This window comes from Tachypleus tridentatus, chromosome 3 (assembly GCF_004210375.1).
Source record: "Tachypleus tridentatus isolate NWPU-2018 chromosome 3, ASM421037v1, whole genome shotgun sequence".
NCBI classification, from domain to species: Eukaryota; Metazoa; Arthropoda; class Merostomata; order Xiphosura; family Limulidae; genus Tachypleus; species Tachypleus tridentatus.
In genome coordinates this window covers 96,231,468-96,248,864 of record NC_134827.1, presented here as the reverse complement: position 1 = coordinate 96,248,864, position 17,397 = coordinate 96,231,468, and the positions used below count along the sequence as shown (strand labels likewise).

General features: G+C 31.9%; 2 protein-coding genes across 2 annotated transcripts in view; one reads left to right on the top strand and one right to left on the bottom strand.

The window, feature by feature from the left end:
- LOC143247524 (uncharacterized) overlaps positions 1-3,742 on the bottom strand; it is a 78,134-nt gene extending 74,392 nt beyond the window's left edge. Inside the window, exon 1 of the mRNA XM_076495783.1 lies at positions 3,532-3,742. The gene's annotated coding sequence lies outside the window, so the exon portion shown is untranslated. The remainder of the gene's footprint in view (positions 1-3,531) is intronic.
- A 5,766-nt stretch (positions 3,743-9,508) lies between these two features.
- LOC143247521 (FAD-dependent oxidoreductase domain-containing protein 1-like) overlaps positions 9,509-17,397 on the top strand; it is a 49,011-nt gene continuing 41,122 nt past the window's right edge. The window contains 1 exon segment of the mRNA XM_076495782.1: positions 9,509-10,217. Coding sequence (XP_076351897.1) covers positions 9,783-10,217 — 435 coding nt within the window. The 5' untranslated portion in view covers positions 9,509-9,782.

The following is a 17,397-nucleotide window of genomic DNA, read 5'->3' as shown; positions in this document are numbered from 1 at the left end:
ACTTTTAGAAATTTTTGACCATCCCTAACCAGATTCTAATTACCAGCACAATGACATCCTCTTAACATTAGACTTTTACAAGATATTGTTTCATCTGACGTTTCTTTCAATTTTCATTGAACGAACCTTATGACAGAGGCTTTAAGATTCCATAGTAAGTTGGACAATAACAAATCAGGCTAAAATATATAGAACTAATGGCTAAAAATTACTAGAACATTCTTGTCTATATACATCAATGCAAGGTGATGCTTTGCAAAAATTTATATACGGATTTGTTCCACTTTTTTTTTTTGCCTATATTCCAGATGCTGTTTTGAGTTGTGCTGTATCCATTTCCTAACTACTGCAATATTATAAGTAAAAAAGATAAATATTTCATGTTAGTAAGTTTATAATAAACTAGTTCTATGGTGGCAAACCATTGAGTTAGCACTACTTTTGTGTTTTAGTAAATATAGCTCAAAAACACACAAACTCCCTAGTTATGGAAACCAAACTGACTTAGAAAAATTTAGATTGACCAAAAATAGAAATGTATCTCTTACATTGGTATAGGCATATGATAAGTTATTTCTATCAGTACTTAACACTATTTATTGGTGTTTTATGCAATTTTAGCAATTATACAACTGCTTCAATAAGTATAACAGAAATAATCAAGGAAAAGAGAAGTCAGATCTTACCAAACACAACAGAACTTCCTAGCAAGTAAAATCTAAAAATACCTTTTTTCATTTTTAATAGTTACTTTGTAAAAGCTTAAGTAAACAAGCAAGAAAATGTATATACTTTTACTAAAACACAGACAAAAAGAAATTCTCTTGAAAACAGCACTGTCTAATATTTTCCAAAACCACACTACAAAATATTGACAAAAAATAAGTAACTGTTTTCAAACAAACTGCACATGTAAAAAATGTGCACTACATTTGATGCAATTAGGTTAATCACTAAGTGAGAACAAAACACATGGATGACCGAATGTCATTCTGCTGACCCAGAAAGGATTAACAGGTAGCCTATAAATTTGTTTCAGCCTAACTCTCTCAAGCTGTGTTATGATTTGAACTAATTTAAGTACTACTTTTCACAGCATTACTTCCAGTTGTCTGTAAATGTTCCAACATGTAGTTATTTTTATCTATCAAAGTTAACCTCAAGAGTATAACCTGATATTTCAACTAACAACAATGTAACATACTATTTTGTGTGTGCGTGCATATCTTGAACTCAAGATCTGATATCCTGATACCTGCAACTAAGCATGGTTTTGAGCCTTGAAATGCTGAATGAATTTGATACTTGCATTCAGTCTGTCAAGCAATTTATTTATAAAGAACTTTTTGGTTAACATTAGTACGTTGAAAATGTTTTTTTCCTTCCTTTAATATGTTAAACATTTGCATTTTTTCACAAGCTTCTTGACATTTTATATCACCTTTACTAACTCCCGAATGAATTTTAATTGCCTAAACATTTAAAATTTGGAAATTACATAAAAATGATTTAATGAAAGTAGATTTAGCCCACTTTTTACTGCAACAGAATGACTAACAAATATTTAAGCTTTCAGAAATGACTGAATTACATCATGTAATTCCAAATTATCTTACAATAATTTCAGAACTGAGTATGGCTAAACAGTAGGTTTAACAGTTATACTGTTAGTATGAATACAAAAACAACAATCAAATGTCAAAATGCTGAGGTTCATCATACAATTTAAAACAACAATCAAATGTCAAAATGCTGAGGTTCATCATACAATTTTTTTTTTTTACTTCATAAACTAGAAAAACAGCAAATGATTCAACACAAACTTTATACAGGGGATAACTTCTGAAAAATATTTTCATATACAAATTGTTTTATGAAGCTATAAATTTTGTTATGACAAAACAATGCACAATTTCACTACATTTAATACCAATATCACAAAAAATTTGCCCTTACCAAAATTACAAGCAAACTATATTAACCAGATTTCATTTGAACACGACACAAGTTAAAAAACATTTTTTACATTATTTTTCTAATTTTCAAGACTCAATAAAATAACTGCTTGGCCCAGTAAGCATCATCTAACAAGCAGCAGCCTTATCAACAAATTGAAACTAATACATTATGCCTACTCCATCTTTTTTCATCAAAAAACACCTACTACACTGCATTATCATTAAAGATATAAAATGATTTTTTTACAATACCCACCAAACATATTCCCATCCACAAGCACATTTTCTTATTGTAACATATCACAATCAGTTTCATTTATTTTTTATCTATAAACATTTCACCAAATTAGCTTATACTGTAGAAAAACAGAACTTTGCGTTTAGATCGCTAGTCCACGAATTCTTAAAACCAAAACATGGACAACTTGCATTATACTATGATAACCAAAGTTAAGAAAGTGATTGAATAAAATCAGTAAAACTTCATCAGTACAAAAGTTACAAGATTCAAATGAGTGCACCTGAAGTGATTTTGGAACTCCTCTTGTTTCAAGCATTCGAAAATACTTAAAAGTTATTTAACTGAATAGTGCAATTTTCAGACGTGATTCACACATTCAGGCATGACAAATGTCATGTAGTTCCAAACTGCCAATAACTGACCAAAGTTCCTCAAATAACAGACAAATGTTTACACCTTAAGATTTAGCTTTACTTTGTTAGCTGTTAACAGAGAAATTTAAGTAACCACAATACATTCTACAGAACTTGCAATAAGTTATATTTAACTTCCCACAAAATATTATAGAGTAACTGTCTTACTACTGCCAAACGACTGGCAAGATAAAAACATATCTTTCTCTTGATGCATTCCATATTTGCATATTTACTTTCAACTAAAATTGAGCTAAAACAAAAAGTTTGATAAAATGCAAAAAATAACCATATTCTCCAAACATCCTGAGGTTAACTAAAAACTTAACATTTACTTATGTTTTATATTAAAATGTTTTTTTCTTGGAAAAACTATTTCCGAAGTGTATTGGGGTGAAGTCAGTGAACAAATACTGATACTGAAAGTAATTTGGTTTATAATTTGAAATTATATTGAAATTACAAAAAAATGTTATAATACCTTATAAATTAATATCAACTTTTTCTGGTACTTTTTTGAACAATAAACAAATATACAGAACATGCTAAGGAAAACCCTAATGTAGGCCTTAAAATGTTTTCAAGGCAAAATGTTTCAACCAAACTTTAAAACTACCTATCCTACCCTTTGCAGTCTTCATTCACCCTAACTCGAATCTAACGTTATACATTACCCTAACTCTCACTTGAGCTTTGAAGACAGTAGAGTAGTATAAAAATAGTATAAAACTGTTTAAGAAGTCTTAATAATCGAACAGACAATAAGCATATCTAAAAAATGAATAAAAACCTTTATAAGGTTGCAAACAGCGTACTTCACAAATTTGGTGAATTCCAACTTAGGTAGGCTTAACTGTAACTATTGTGAAATTCGAATTCATCCAAATAAAGAAAAGACTGTACTAAAATATGATTTTACCTCGGTCCGTCCGTATGTATTCTGTTTTATGAAAGGATGATAAAAAGTTTTCAACTGTACTGGGGACGGATGGCTACAGATTCTCCAGTTCTTTTCCAAATATCCAAACCCCAATACCCGCTCCAAAATGGCGGACAATAAGAAGCTTTTCCTTTAACACCGTTTAATAACCTAAAGATGACGTCATTCTAAATCTTCCCAGAATTCCTCTAAACTACGCAGTTGTGAACGTATGCTGCAGCAGAGACGAGTGTAAATCTGAAAAGCATTTCGCAAGGATCAATCTATAAATTCATATATGTTCAACTTATCACAACAAAACTACACAGAAAATAAGCGCTTCATGGGAAACCCTTTTTCTTTTAATTATTGATTGTAATTCACCTCTCATTTATGTACTTTATTTGTTTGAATTTTTGTGCTACAGAACAAAGTAAAAGAGACTCCCATTTTTATTTTTTTTTCACTCACTCTTTATAGCTCTTGTTATAAATGACTCAAATAAATTTAATTTTAACATCTTAAATGACAGTATGTAAAATAAAGATACTTCACTAGCACCACTACTTAATTAATATCATATAAAAATTGTTTTACAGTGCGTAATTGAGTAATCTAAAATGAACTTTAAGGTATATTAATAGTACAAGATGTTTATATTCAAAATATAAATATCGTATACCAAAAAGTATTGGCTTTTAATTAAGCTGTTATCCCGGGAAAGGTTATGACCAATTCTTTCCCTGCAAAACATATAATAACATTATCATATGTTATTTTGTTTGTATGTTAACAAATGTGAATCTGATGCTGTCAATGAGAGAGAGACTGTTTGCATATGCATTGTTCCCAAGTACAACTGGAGCGAAAAAGCAAGTTGTAATTTCTATATTGCTTTCAGCAAAATAATTCGAGCAAAAACAGCAAAGAAAAGCGAAAACGATACAAAATATAGTGTATGAGAAATAGTAGAAATATTTATTAACACGTATTCAAGAGTTGGTGTCTTTGCTCAACATTTACAATACCACATTTTATTTACTGGTTGACTTCTGCAAAGTGCGAACTTTTCTTTCTGAAAAAGATTGATGTTACTGAATCAAAGGAAATAATAATGTGTCTATAACGCACATTCAATTCAACCCAAAACCTGGTGCAGTATCTCACAATGTTCAATTACCTAGAGAAAAAGTGGTATAGAAACATGATCAAACGAGAGTAAGCTTTTTAGAATGACCACTGTGTTGTGTAAGTTTAGTCTGAGGTGAGAATTAAAGCAAACTTTAATAACTTGTTCACAATGGTGGTAATTAATCGCATAAAAACGTGTGTAAAAGTTTATGAAAAAGATTCTGAATATACCTGATAAAGCATATATTATTCTTTAGATATAAACAGTTAAATCTGGCAATTTTCAGCTGCTATTTATGTGATTTTTCCTGAGCATCAGAAGTACAACATTCGTAGACAAAGTATCGATTTTTGTATTTGTAGATGTATATCTGATCAAACACAATACGATATCAAAATTGTGTTGGCTGTCCTGTTAGCCACAACTCTGATATCTGGTGACAAAAACTCAGTTTTTCTTTTGTACATACTTTTCAATAGTCATTTGTGAAAATCGTGAATTGTATAATATGTTAAAAACAGAAACTTAAACACAAACTCACAACAATTTCTAACGTATACAATGTTGAATATAACTACAAAAGAAGTGAATAAAACAAGTATCATATGCATGTCTTATGAAATTGCTCCTTTGCATTGGGCGAAAGTGAAATGCACCAGAGTAAAGTCAAGCTGATAATTTACACTGTGATTCATCGTTGCTCAATCAGTGTTACACCAGTATAATACATTCATGTAAGATATGATCATTCTAGATTTTTTTCTTTCAAATTTCATCTTATATTGAACTTAGGAGAAAATTAAAACCAAACCGCTGCTATTAACGGACAGAATACTCACTGCAATGTGTTGATGAATGCATTCATGAAAAATGTGTAAAAATCAAAGTTTCTGTTGCTGACGTCTATTGCATATGTTATAATGGAATAAAATTTTATGATTCATCATGAGTTGTCTGGAAACATTGAAGTGATTACATGAAACTAAAATTGCAATACTACAAGTGGCCAAGGTAGAAAGCAGAATCTCTTCAAATGTGACTCCTTATGTGATATATGATATATGATAATTCAATGGAGATCTTGCCAATAACTTAGATGTAAGTACAGATGTGAAAGTTCGCTTCAATATAGTAAGATACATATACTTTTGCATGACATGGTATTAATTAACATGCCCTGGTCCAAACTCATTGCTTAGCAGAGGAAAACAAATGGCTGAAATTAGATTGCAAGCAATTAGATAAGCAAAACTGGATAAGGATGATCTCTACAGTGATTCAAAACCAAATTATTCGACAACTATCAAGGGCAAAAAGGAGATGATACTACATTCAATATAAAAGAACTTCCGTGATATTGGGGGCAGTTATCCCTTTTGCCAATCCGATACAATCCAATGTCCCCTTTCCAAAAATGATGGGTCACTTTTCAAAATTCATGCCATGTATATGCCCCATTTTCTTATTTTTTTCTTTATGAGAATCAGAAAATTAAAGTTAAGTTGACAAGTATGTAGATTCAAAAGTAATTGAAAAATTTACAGTTGAATCTTACGTTCAATCAAGAACGTAAGTTTACACGTGGAATAAGCTGATTAAATCACTATACTGCTGAATAAAACTACGATAGACTTCGAGTTGGGGAGTAATATGCGATTTACATGTTTTTGTGTAAACAATAATGGTGGCGCTCCTAATAAAAACTGCCTTTTCTTCATCTGAGCCAGTTATGTTGGATATTTACACAAAATTAATGATACTGTATCTATTGACAAGTAACATCATCTTTTAATCCATTATGTTATTCCATCTGGAACATAATTCAACAGACTGGATTAATCTTCTATGAAGGTAATTGTTCAAAGCATAGAGCAAATGTGATACAACAATATTTTAACGGTAAAGATGTCAACAGGAAAATTGTAGTAATTGTCTGACCTATTCAGAGTCCTGTTGGGAATATTATTGAGGTTATATAGGCCTATATTAAATTCATAAAAGTCAAATGATACTCAAACAACTTAGCTGAGTTACTGGGAGTAGTACAGGACATTTGGAAGAATATTTCATAATCAAACATTGATAAACTTATGATAGCATTAAAATGATATATATATATACATCAGATGGTAGGAAATACAAAACACCAACGCATTAGACAATTGATGCAAACCAATGAATTGATTTCTTTCACTCATTTTTTGAATCGTAACTATTAAAATGTCTGTCATTGTGTTTCAACAAGGTAAAACTTAAATTGCTGTCTTTTTTTTAATTCGCGCAAAGCTACTCGAGGGCTATCTGCGCTAGTCGTTCCTAATTTAGCAGTGTAAGACTAGAGGCAAGGCAACCAGTCATTACTACCCACTGCCAACTCTTCTGGGACTACTATTTTACCAACAAATAGTGGGATTTACCGTCACATTATACCGCTCCCACGGCTGAAATGGCGAGCATGTTTAGTACGACGGGGATTTGAATCCGCGACCCTCAAATCACGAGTCGAACACCTTAACCCACCTGGCCATGCCGGGCTCAGTTTGCTGTCAAATATGTTTTGGTCTTGTATTGTATTAACTATGATTATTTTATTTGATATTATTTGATTTATATTTTATTATCAAATAATTTTCACAGTTAAATGATATTTCAGGACAATTTTCAACTTAATATGAAATTGTATGGTATCGTAAGGCTTTAAGTTTGTAAGTTTTTTTGTGTAATCAGTGGCGTCATTTAAGCAATTTTTTTTTCGTAAGGGGAAGGACAATGTAAGTCCTAATTTGTACAAATATAGGAACTATTGGTGACGTATGTTTCGGAGCTCATACCTTTACAGTAAAAGCCAAAGGGTTAAATAACTACAACAAAAACACTCGAAAAGTTCGACTGTGTATTTTGTATATATTAATAACAGTAATTTCTCATGAGCATTCCCATTAACAGGTGTTTCTAAAAAAAAGAAAAGAAAAAAAGGATTGAGTGGGACGTTGAATCTCAATTGGCGCCACAGTGCGTTATGTAAAATGCACTAACTTAATATAAATTAACATGTTTTAAATGACCTGTTCTTGCATTTTGAACTTTTCCCTTAATTATTTGTTAAAATGCACTCTCTAATGTGAAATTATAAGTCGTATTAAAGTTCAAGAGTTGTATTGTCTGTCTTGTCTTCGTATATATTGTTGTGTACGTGTTTTAAAGTAGCAAGAGTAAGTTACATTGCTTTCTTCATCTATGCATGTATTTATTTCAATATAAATATTTTTTAAAGTTTAAAGCTAGAAACGGCTGTAATAGTCTAAATAAAGGTAAATGTATGTGTGTGTTGGGAGTGGTATGCAAGTATACTACACATTTTCTACCTCTTTGTTTAACAATTTTCAATATGTTCGCACATGCAGATGAACGTGGTTACAATACAAAAAATCAGGTAGGAATTAGCTAATTTCATTTTGCTCGAATTACCTACTTATTGTATTTGGTCTCACATGAGCTTCCTCGTTGAGGCTCAGCATGGCCAGGTGGGTTAAGGCTTTGACTGGTAATATTAGGGTCGCGGGTTCGAATCTCCGTCGCACCAAAGATGCTCGCCCTTTGATACGTGGAAGCGTTATAATGTGACGGTAAATCCCACTATTCTTTGATAAAAGAGTAGCTCAAACGTTGGCGGTGGGTGGTGATGACTAGCTGCCTTCCCTCTAGTCTTACATTGCTGAATTAGGGATGGCTAGTGCAGATAGCCCTCGCGGAGCTTTGCGCGAAATTAAAAAAAAATTATCGTTGAAAATATTTATTTAAAGTGGAATTAAATGTGAAGAAGTGGACAGCAATCTTTTCTATTGTGAGGTCAGATGATATCCTAAGTGTGAAACTTTCTTTATTATTCGATGGGTGTGTGAGTGTTTTGTTATAACAAAGCCACATTGAGTTATCTGCTAAGCCCACCGAGGGGAATCAAACCCCTGATTTTAGCCTTGTAAATTTAGAGACATACCGCTGTACTAGCGGGGGGCTAATTCAATGGGAATTACCAAGAATCACATGAGTAGCGAAACAATATGGAGAAGAATAGTGTTATTGTTTGGTGTAAATAATGCAATATTTTCTCATCTGAAAAAATTCTAAACATCTTACAGCTAGTATTTTAAAGAGTTCCATCAAGTCAAAACCATGTCTCTCGTGCAACCGTCTTATCTTTTATTGTTTCAATTTATTTCATATTGTGTATAGTCTCTTTATTCTACAGACTCAATCGAAGTCAAATAATTCACATTTTCTTCATAAAACAGTTTCAGTCGAATTCCAAGTTATTATGGGAACAAATCTGATTATCATTAGAGAAAATCATTGTAAATGAGAAGACTACACTGTAAACATAAATTTTATCTTTTCATGGTTTTAGTCGAAGTTAAACAAATTAACTGTAGCATCGCAATTAAGTGGATTGGCCGCGACATCGTTTGTAGTTTTTTACTTGCCAGATGAGGACAATTTCATCAGTGATTAGAAAAAGTATATTAGTTTGTGTTATTTGTTTATTTGTAGCTCAAGCATAAAGGTACACAGTAGGCTATCTGTGCTCTTCTCATCATGGGTATCAAAACCTGCTTTGTACCCTTGTAAACCCATAGACATGCCGCTGTATTACTGGAAGGACAGTATAAGCATTGAACAGATATGTCCTACGTCAAGTGAATCATTTAAAACCTAACTCAATGCTTTAAAAAATGTTTTTGTTAAATCGATTTATTTAATAATCATATACTTTTTTCTTTTTTTGCTCAAAGAACATAACCACATAACAATTTCACGAGATGTTAATAAATCCCTAGCGGTTTTCTGCGACTTCACATGTTATTAAGATAGGGTGATGAGTGATCTATAGGAGTGAGTTATAGAGTTTCAACTTTGACAACTCAGAATGTGTTTTTGAATAAGTTATGAGTGAAGTTCAAAGTTCATATTTACATATTTGTTGTTATTACATACACAGAGACAGCTGACTTGTAAGCTGTATTACGAATTATAAATTAACGGAACACGTGTATTGATCTCTTTTGAATGTGACATTGTATTAGCAATAGAAAACAAAATTGGATCTTTTAGTTTTAAGAAAATGAATCGTTTTATTTTAGGATTACAGTTTTATAATCTTAGGCATTCCTTCAAAGTTGTGAATATTACTTACAATCCAGTATCAGTAATTAGCCCACTTAGCGTGTGGAAAATATTATCAACCGAGTTAGCCACTAGTGCTACAGCGTTTAAAGATTACGATTCAGAACCACACAAAAGTGGTGCTGAAAATGCTACTAGAACGCCGATTGCTACAGAAAAACACGAACCTGTCATCAAAAAAGCTTTCCGTATTTTAAAAGAAGATTTATGGAACGTAGGAAGAAGTCAATTGAATTCTCGGGAACAAAAAATTCCACCAGAAGTAGATATTGCTATTATAGGAGGAGGAATAATGGGTTCATCAATTGCCTACTGGCTTAAGCAACGTGCACCAGAAAGCTTCAGTCTTATTGTGCTGGAGAGAGATTCTACTGTATGTTTCAATTTTTGTGAACTCTTATTTTGTAGAGAAAAGCAATGAAATGGAGTCTTTGACTTTTTTTTTTTTTTTAAAGGATGAGTTAAAGTGTGCAATTTTCTCTTAGGTTGGATTTCAATATCAAATAATTTAATTTTTTGGGGAATTGAGGCAGTTACAGTTTGTTATTTAAGTTACTTTAAGTTGAATACTTAGCAAATACGTTGATTATTGATGCAAATCTGATGTATTTAATTGATGCTCAGGACATGACTGTATGTGAACATTTCAAAATATTTTTATCTTGGTTTGATCATTTAGTATCACATAAATTTAAAATCTTTAATAAAATTAAGATTAACACATTTTAATGTTGACAATGTTAGAGGTTTACAGAAGTCAATTTTTGACTAATTAGATTAGTTACCAAGTTGTCAACTTTAGAAAGTTAAGTTGAAGTTATTTTTAGGCAAATTTATATTTGCATAGAAACATGTTACTTTATAGGAAGGAGGAGTTAAATATGGTTTTTCTGTTTTGAATTTTTAGCAGCTGATTAAATTTTAAGCTCATTGAATGAGTATATAAACATGCACATGTGTGTGTGCATTTGTGTGTATATGCACATGTACATACATATATTTACAAAATGCTTTCATTTACTTTTTAGAAAAATGAAGCTTTGGGTATTCAAAAAGTTAAGTGTAAACAGTGAGTTGATCATCCTGTATAAATTGTTTTTACCTGATGATTTTTAACAATATCCTTAGAATGATTAAAACTGTGTAAAATATCATACTTGTTATAAAACTGTTAAACAAACAAAAATTTGATATAAAAAGTAACAAAGTGTGTTTCAGCAATATTGAGTAAGTGGTCATTTGTAGGTTGTTGGATTTATGTTTGTAACTATAGTTTTTAAAAGTGTTCATATTGACATTAAATTTAGTTGTACATAAAATTAGTATTTTCAGCTTATTTGAAGAGTGACTAAGAAAATCACATTGGTGAGCATTGGAGAAAGATGATTTAAATTTTGTTTAGTGATAGAAAGCAAAAAACTCTTATTTATGAAGTTCGATCAAACTAGTGGGATTGCCACAGGGGCCAATGCTTGGGTACTTGTTTTGTGTTATTAACATTAATAATATTGATATGGGCATAATTGTTAAAATTTACCAAAGATATTAAACTCTTGAATATTTCCATGTACATTGAAGGTATTGAGATGTTGCAAAATTGGGGTTCTCCTGATTACTTGCCAGTTCACATTTGAGAATCTTACCATATAGTTGATAGATAAAATTCCATATTTAACAAACATCTCAAGCATATATGGAGTATAGGAATAATAATTTTAATACTTAAAAGAAAAATTCAATGAAGCTTATTTATCTAGTCTAGCTATGAAATACTGGCTCAAAGTGGTTTACTGTTAACTAGAATACCCTGGAGATTTTTACAGGCCTACATTTATATATTTTTTGATAGTGAAATATAAGTGGTTAAAAAATAAATTAAATAAGCTATAATTGAAGATTTTTTGGACAAATAACTTTATCCAAAGTGTTAAGTTTGTTACTTATAAATCGAATAAATTACTCATGAAATCTCACATTCATGTAATATTTATTTCCACTATAACAATTTGTGTGACTTACTTTATCATAAGGAAAGTTGGTGGCACAGGTGCCTGTTATCAGGTATTAATAATTATATGTTCACTAAACAAATGCTATTAAAATATGATAATGTACTCTTTGAAATAACTATAATTACCATTATTTGAAAGGTACATAAACATTATGTATGTCTATCATTTTAACATACATTGTGTTTTTTTAATGTATTAATTGTTTGCCATAAGCTATTTAAACATTTTTATTCCAATACCGTAACAAAACAGGTAAAAACCTTTTTAAAAGAGCAGTAGTGAACCACATGGTGTTTAAGTGATGTACGTTATCAGTTTGAGGATATTTTAGTATGAAATAAAAACTGGTCAACATTAAAATTATTTAGTTACTTCATTGCAGTAAATAAATAAATTGATACATATATTTTAAAATAATACAGATGATAACTAAATAATTACATGTGATCTTTGATCACTACATTAATCAGTTTTAGCTGATATAAATCGAGGTGATCTAACTTATTGGTCAATAGTTCATAAAATATTGGGATGCCCCTAAGAATGACTTAGATCAGTTGGTTAGTTGTACAAATATTTGGTGAATGACTATAGAGTAAGTGCAAGATAATGCATATGGAAAACCATAATTTGAATCTCAAATTTAATATAGATGGGAAAACCATTCACTAGTGTAACGGAAGGAAAGTACACTACATGATCAAAAGTATGTGGACACTCGACTTTCACACTCATATGTGCTTGATAAACATCTCATTCCAAAACCATTGGCACTCATATGGAGTTGGTACCCCCTTTGCTGCCTTCATAGCCTCCACTCTGCTGGGAAGGCTTTTCACTAGATTTTGGAACATGGCTGCAGGGATTCTCTCCTATTCAGCCACAAGAGTGAGGTTGGACACCGATATCTTGTGAGAAGGCCTGGCTTGCAGTCGATATTCCAATTCATCCCAAAGTGGATGAAGTCAGCTCTGTGCAGGTCAGTCAAGGTCTACCACACCAACCTCGGCAAACCATGTCTTTATGGACCTCGCTTTGCTCATGGGGTTGTTGTCCTGCTGAAACAAAAAAGGACCTTCCTCAAACTGTTGCCACAAAGATGGAAGCATACAATGACAATCTAGAGAATCTTTACAGTTGGCACTATGCATTCAGGCAGGTATTGTTCTCCTGGTATTTGCCAAACCTAGATTTGTCTGCCTGACTGCCAGATAATGAAGCATGATTTATCACTCCAGAGAATGTGTTTCCACTGCTCCAGAGTCCAATGGCAGGGTGCTTTACACCACTCCAGCTGACGCTTGCACGTGGTGATTTTAGGCGTGTGTGAGACTGCTCAGCCATGGAAACCCATTTCATGAAGCTCTCAATGAACAGTTCTTGTGCTGATGTTGCTTTCAGAAGCAGTTTGGAACTTGGTAGTGAATGTTGTAACTGTGGACAGATGATTTTTATGCACTTTAGCATTTGGTGGTCTCATTCTATGACCTTGTATGGCCTACCACTTTGTGGCTGAGCTGTTGTTGCTCTTAAACACTTCACAGTAACAGCACTTACAGCTGGGGCAGCTCTAGCAGGGCAGAAATGTGATTAACACACTTGTTGGAAAGGTGACATCCATGGCACGTTGAAAGTTATTGAGCTCTTCAGTATGACCCATTTTACTTCCAATGTTTGTCTATGGAGATTGCATGACTGTCTGCTTAATTTTATACACCTGTTAGAAATGGGTGTGGCTGAAATAGCTGAACTCACTAATTAGAAGGGGGTGTCCACATACTTTTGGCCATGTAGTATATCTTGAAATGGCAAAAGATGTTGGCACTTTTGAAAGTGGGTTAGAAGGGTGGAAAGAAAAAATGCTGAGAAGCACTTACACACACACACACACACATATTTCTAGCTGTAATAAAAAGTACTGGTATGCAACTCTTTGGAATACAAAAGTACTAGTACTGTATATTAGAAAGTACTGGTATGCAACTCTTTGGAATACAAAAGTACTAGTACTGTATATTAGAAAGTACTGGTATGCAACTCTTTGGAATACAAAAGTACTAGTACTGTATATTAGAAAGTACTGGTATGCAACTCTTTGGAATACAAAAGTACTAGTACTGTATATTAGAAAGTACTGGTATGCAACTCTTTGAATACAAAAGTACTAGTACTGTATATTAGAAAGTACTGGTATGCAACTCTTTGGAATACAAAAGTACTAGTACTGTATATTAGAAAGTACTGGTATGCAACTCTTTGAATACAAAAGTACTAGTACTGTATATTAGAAAGTACTGGTATGCAACTCTTTGGAATACAAAAGTACTAGTACTGTATATTAGAAAGTACTGGTATGCAACTCTTTGGAATACAAAAGTACTAGTACTGTATATTAGAAAGTACTGGTATGCAACTCTTTGGAATACAAAAGTACTAGTACTGTATATTAGAAAGTACTGGTATGCAACTCTTTGAATACAAAAGTACTAGTACTGTATATTAGAAAGTACTGGTATGCAACTCTTTGAATACAAAAGTACTAGTACTGTATATTAGAGTACTGGTATGCAACTCTTTGAATACAAAAGTACTAGTACTGTATATTAGAAAGTACTGGTATGCAACTCTTTGGAATACAAAAGTACTAGTACTGTATATTAGAAAGTACTGGTATGCAACTCTTTGGAATACAAAAGTACTAGTACTGTATATTAGAAAGTACTGGTATGCAACTCTTTGGAATACAAAAGTACTAGTACTGTATATTAGAAAGTACTGGTATGCAACTCTTTGGAATACAAAAGTACTAGTACTGTATATTAGAAAGTACTGGTATGCAACTCTTTGGAATACAAAAGTACTAGTACTGTATATTAGAAAGTACTGGCTTATTTCAAGCACTGATGGTGGAAAAGAAACTTATGCCATCAAGGCAATGCTCTGTTACTCATGATGTACTTATAAACATACTGATCAAAAGTAAAAAGAGATAACTTGAAAAGCATTGTTAATAGATTGCAGCTGTCTTGGGTATTCTTAGACAATGTTTCAAGCTGTCTTCGTTTGACAACAGCCCAGTAGTCATTGAGAAAACTTCTTTGGTAGATGCAGTCCATTCATTCTTTTCTGTATAAACTTTCTTTAAAATGAGGTTATTGGATCATTATACAAATCACTAGATAAGTCTCATAATGTTGTATGTAGTAGACTCCTAATCTAAAAAAGAATATTGACTTATTAGAGGAAGCTCAAATGAAGGTTGCTAAAATGATTTTGAGAATAAAAAGTGATTTTTTTAGGGATAGGTTGAAATCTTAAACTTTTCTCACGAGAAAGATGAGGATAATCTTGTTGTAACTTACAATAGTGTTGTATGGGTGTGTGCTATTGATAAAGTTGTATCCCTGTCAGGGTTTTTAATAACCTGCAACTTTGAGTATTTTACATACACACATTTCAAAATTTATGCACAAGAATTGTGTTGCATGGGTGAAAAAAACCAAAATCATAATATCAATTTTATGTTCTTGTTATAACTGCTGATTTTAAACACATTTAGCTTTAGAAGCAGGTGTAATGTAGATGGTTATAGTATACATGATAAAACTGGTTTGATCTATGTAAAAGTAGCTGAATTCATTGATGTCTGATGATTTTTGTCTCTAAAAAGATCTCAGTCATGCAACTAAAAAGAATGTCAACTGAGACTTGTAACTATTAAATAATGGTCCCATATAATTATTTTGAAGAAATGAAAACTGGGGTCTTTTAATAGTTTCAGAGTAACTATTTGTTGGAGTACATCACAATGTTGCTGTTAAAAGTTTCTCCATCTCAGCCCCATGACAAGATCACAAATAACACACATATCAGACTGTAACATATGAAATGTCAGATTTTTAAAGGAAAAGGTGAAACAAGCACATCTCTGTTGTTCGGTTTATTTAATCAAACCAAGCTCCTTTAGATTTAATGCACTTCTGCCAACAAGTTGTAAGTTTATAAATGTCATCTTTAAAGAACTGGACATCCTTTGATGCAATGAAGTTTTTGAAAACACTTTTAATTGACCTTTGGTTTGCAAGCATATTTTTCTTTAAAAATGTCTAAATGTTAAGAAAAAAAAGATAATATGTAGGTTAAAGATCTGGGAGATGAAATAGTCTCATACTGACATTTATTTGATTTTTGGATGGTAACGGGTGAAACATGAGGCAGAGTATTGTTACAAAGCGGTATGGGTCAACCGTGATTGACTGTTGTTGAATGTTTTTGTGACAACTTTTGATGCATAATTTCAAGTTCACAACAATATTTCTTTGCTGTGATTGTTTCTTCTGGGTTTAAAAATGAATAATGGTTCACACCTGCTGAAGACCACCAAACACTTATCATAAGTTTCTTAGAGGGAAGAGCTGGTTTTGCCTTATGTTTTGATACTTCTTCATGGTCAAGCCACTGTATATATTATTGTAGATTGTCGTAAAGAATATGTTATTCATCACAAGTGATAATTCTGCGGAGAAATGGGTCATATTTGTTATGAATGAGGAACAAATTTCAAACTTGTGTTTGATGATTTTATTTTCAATCAATTTGTGAAGTACCTATTTACCAAGCTTTTTCACCTTACTAATTGCTTCAAGACATCAGGAAACTGTTGAATAATGAACATTAAATTTGTTGGCAAATCATCTCACGGATTTGTGGATATCTGTAAAGTAAAGCCTTCAATTCTTCCTCATTAATGGCTGTCTGAGGATGGTCTTGAGGCTCATTTTTAAGGCTTGTATTACCAGAGCAAAATCTCCTAAACCAATGCTGTGCTGTGCATTCACCAAATGCATGATTGATATTAGAAGCTGCTGTAATCGCATTTTGACCAAGCTTGATTTCATAGATGAAAATTAAACAAATGTTAGTTTTATTTATGATGACAAAAGTCAATATAAATATGATTTAGTTTGTGAAATAATAATGACAAAAGAGGGAGGTTGAAATGAATCAGAAAATATATTATTCTGATGGGAGGTTGAAATGAATCAGAAAATATATTATTCTGATGGGAGGTTGAAATGAATCAGAAAATATATTATTCTGATGGGAGGTTGAAATGAATCAGAAAATATATTATTCTGATGGGAGGTTGAAATGAATCAGAAAATATATTATTCTGATGGGAGGTTGAAATGAATCAGAAAATATATTATTCTGATGGGAGGTTGAAATGAATCAGAAAATATATTATTCTGATGGGAGGTTGAAATGAATCAGAAAATATATTATTCTGATGGGAGGTTGAAATGAATCAGAAAATATATTATTCTGATGGGAGGTTGAAATGAATCAGAAAATATATTATTCTGATGGGAGGTTGAAATGAATCAGAAAATATATTATTCTGATGGGAGGTTGAAATGAATCAGAAAATATATTATTCTGATGGGAGGTTGAAATGAATCAGAAAATATATTATTCTGATGGGAGGTTGAAATGAATCAGAAAATATATTATTCTGATGGGAGGTTGAAATGAATCAGA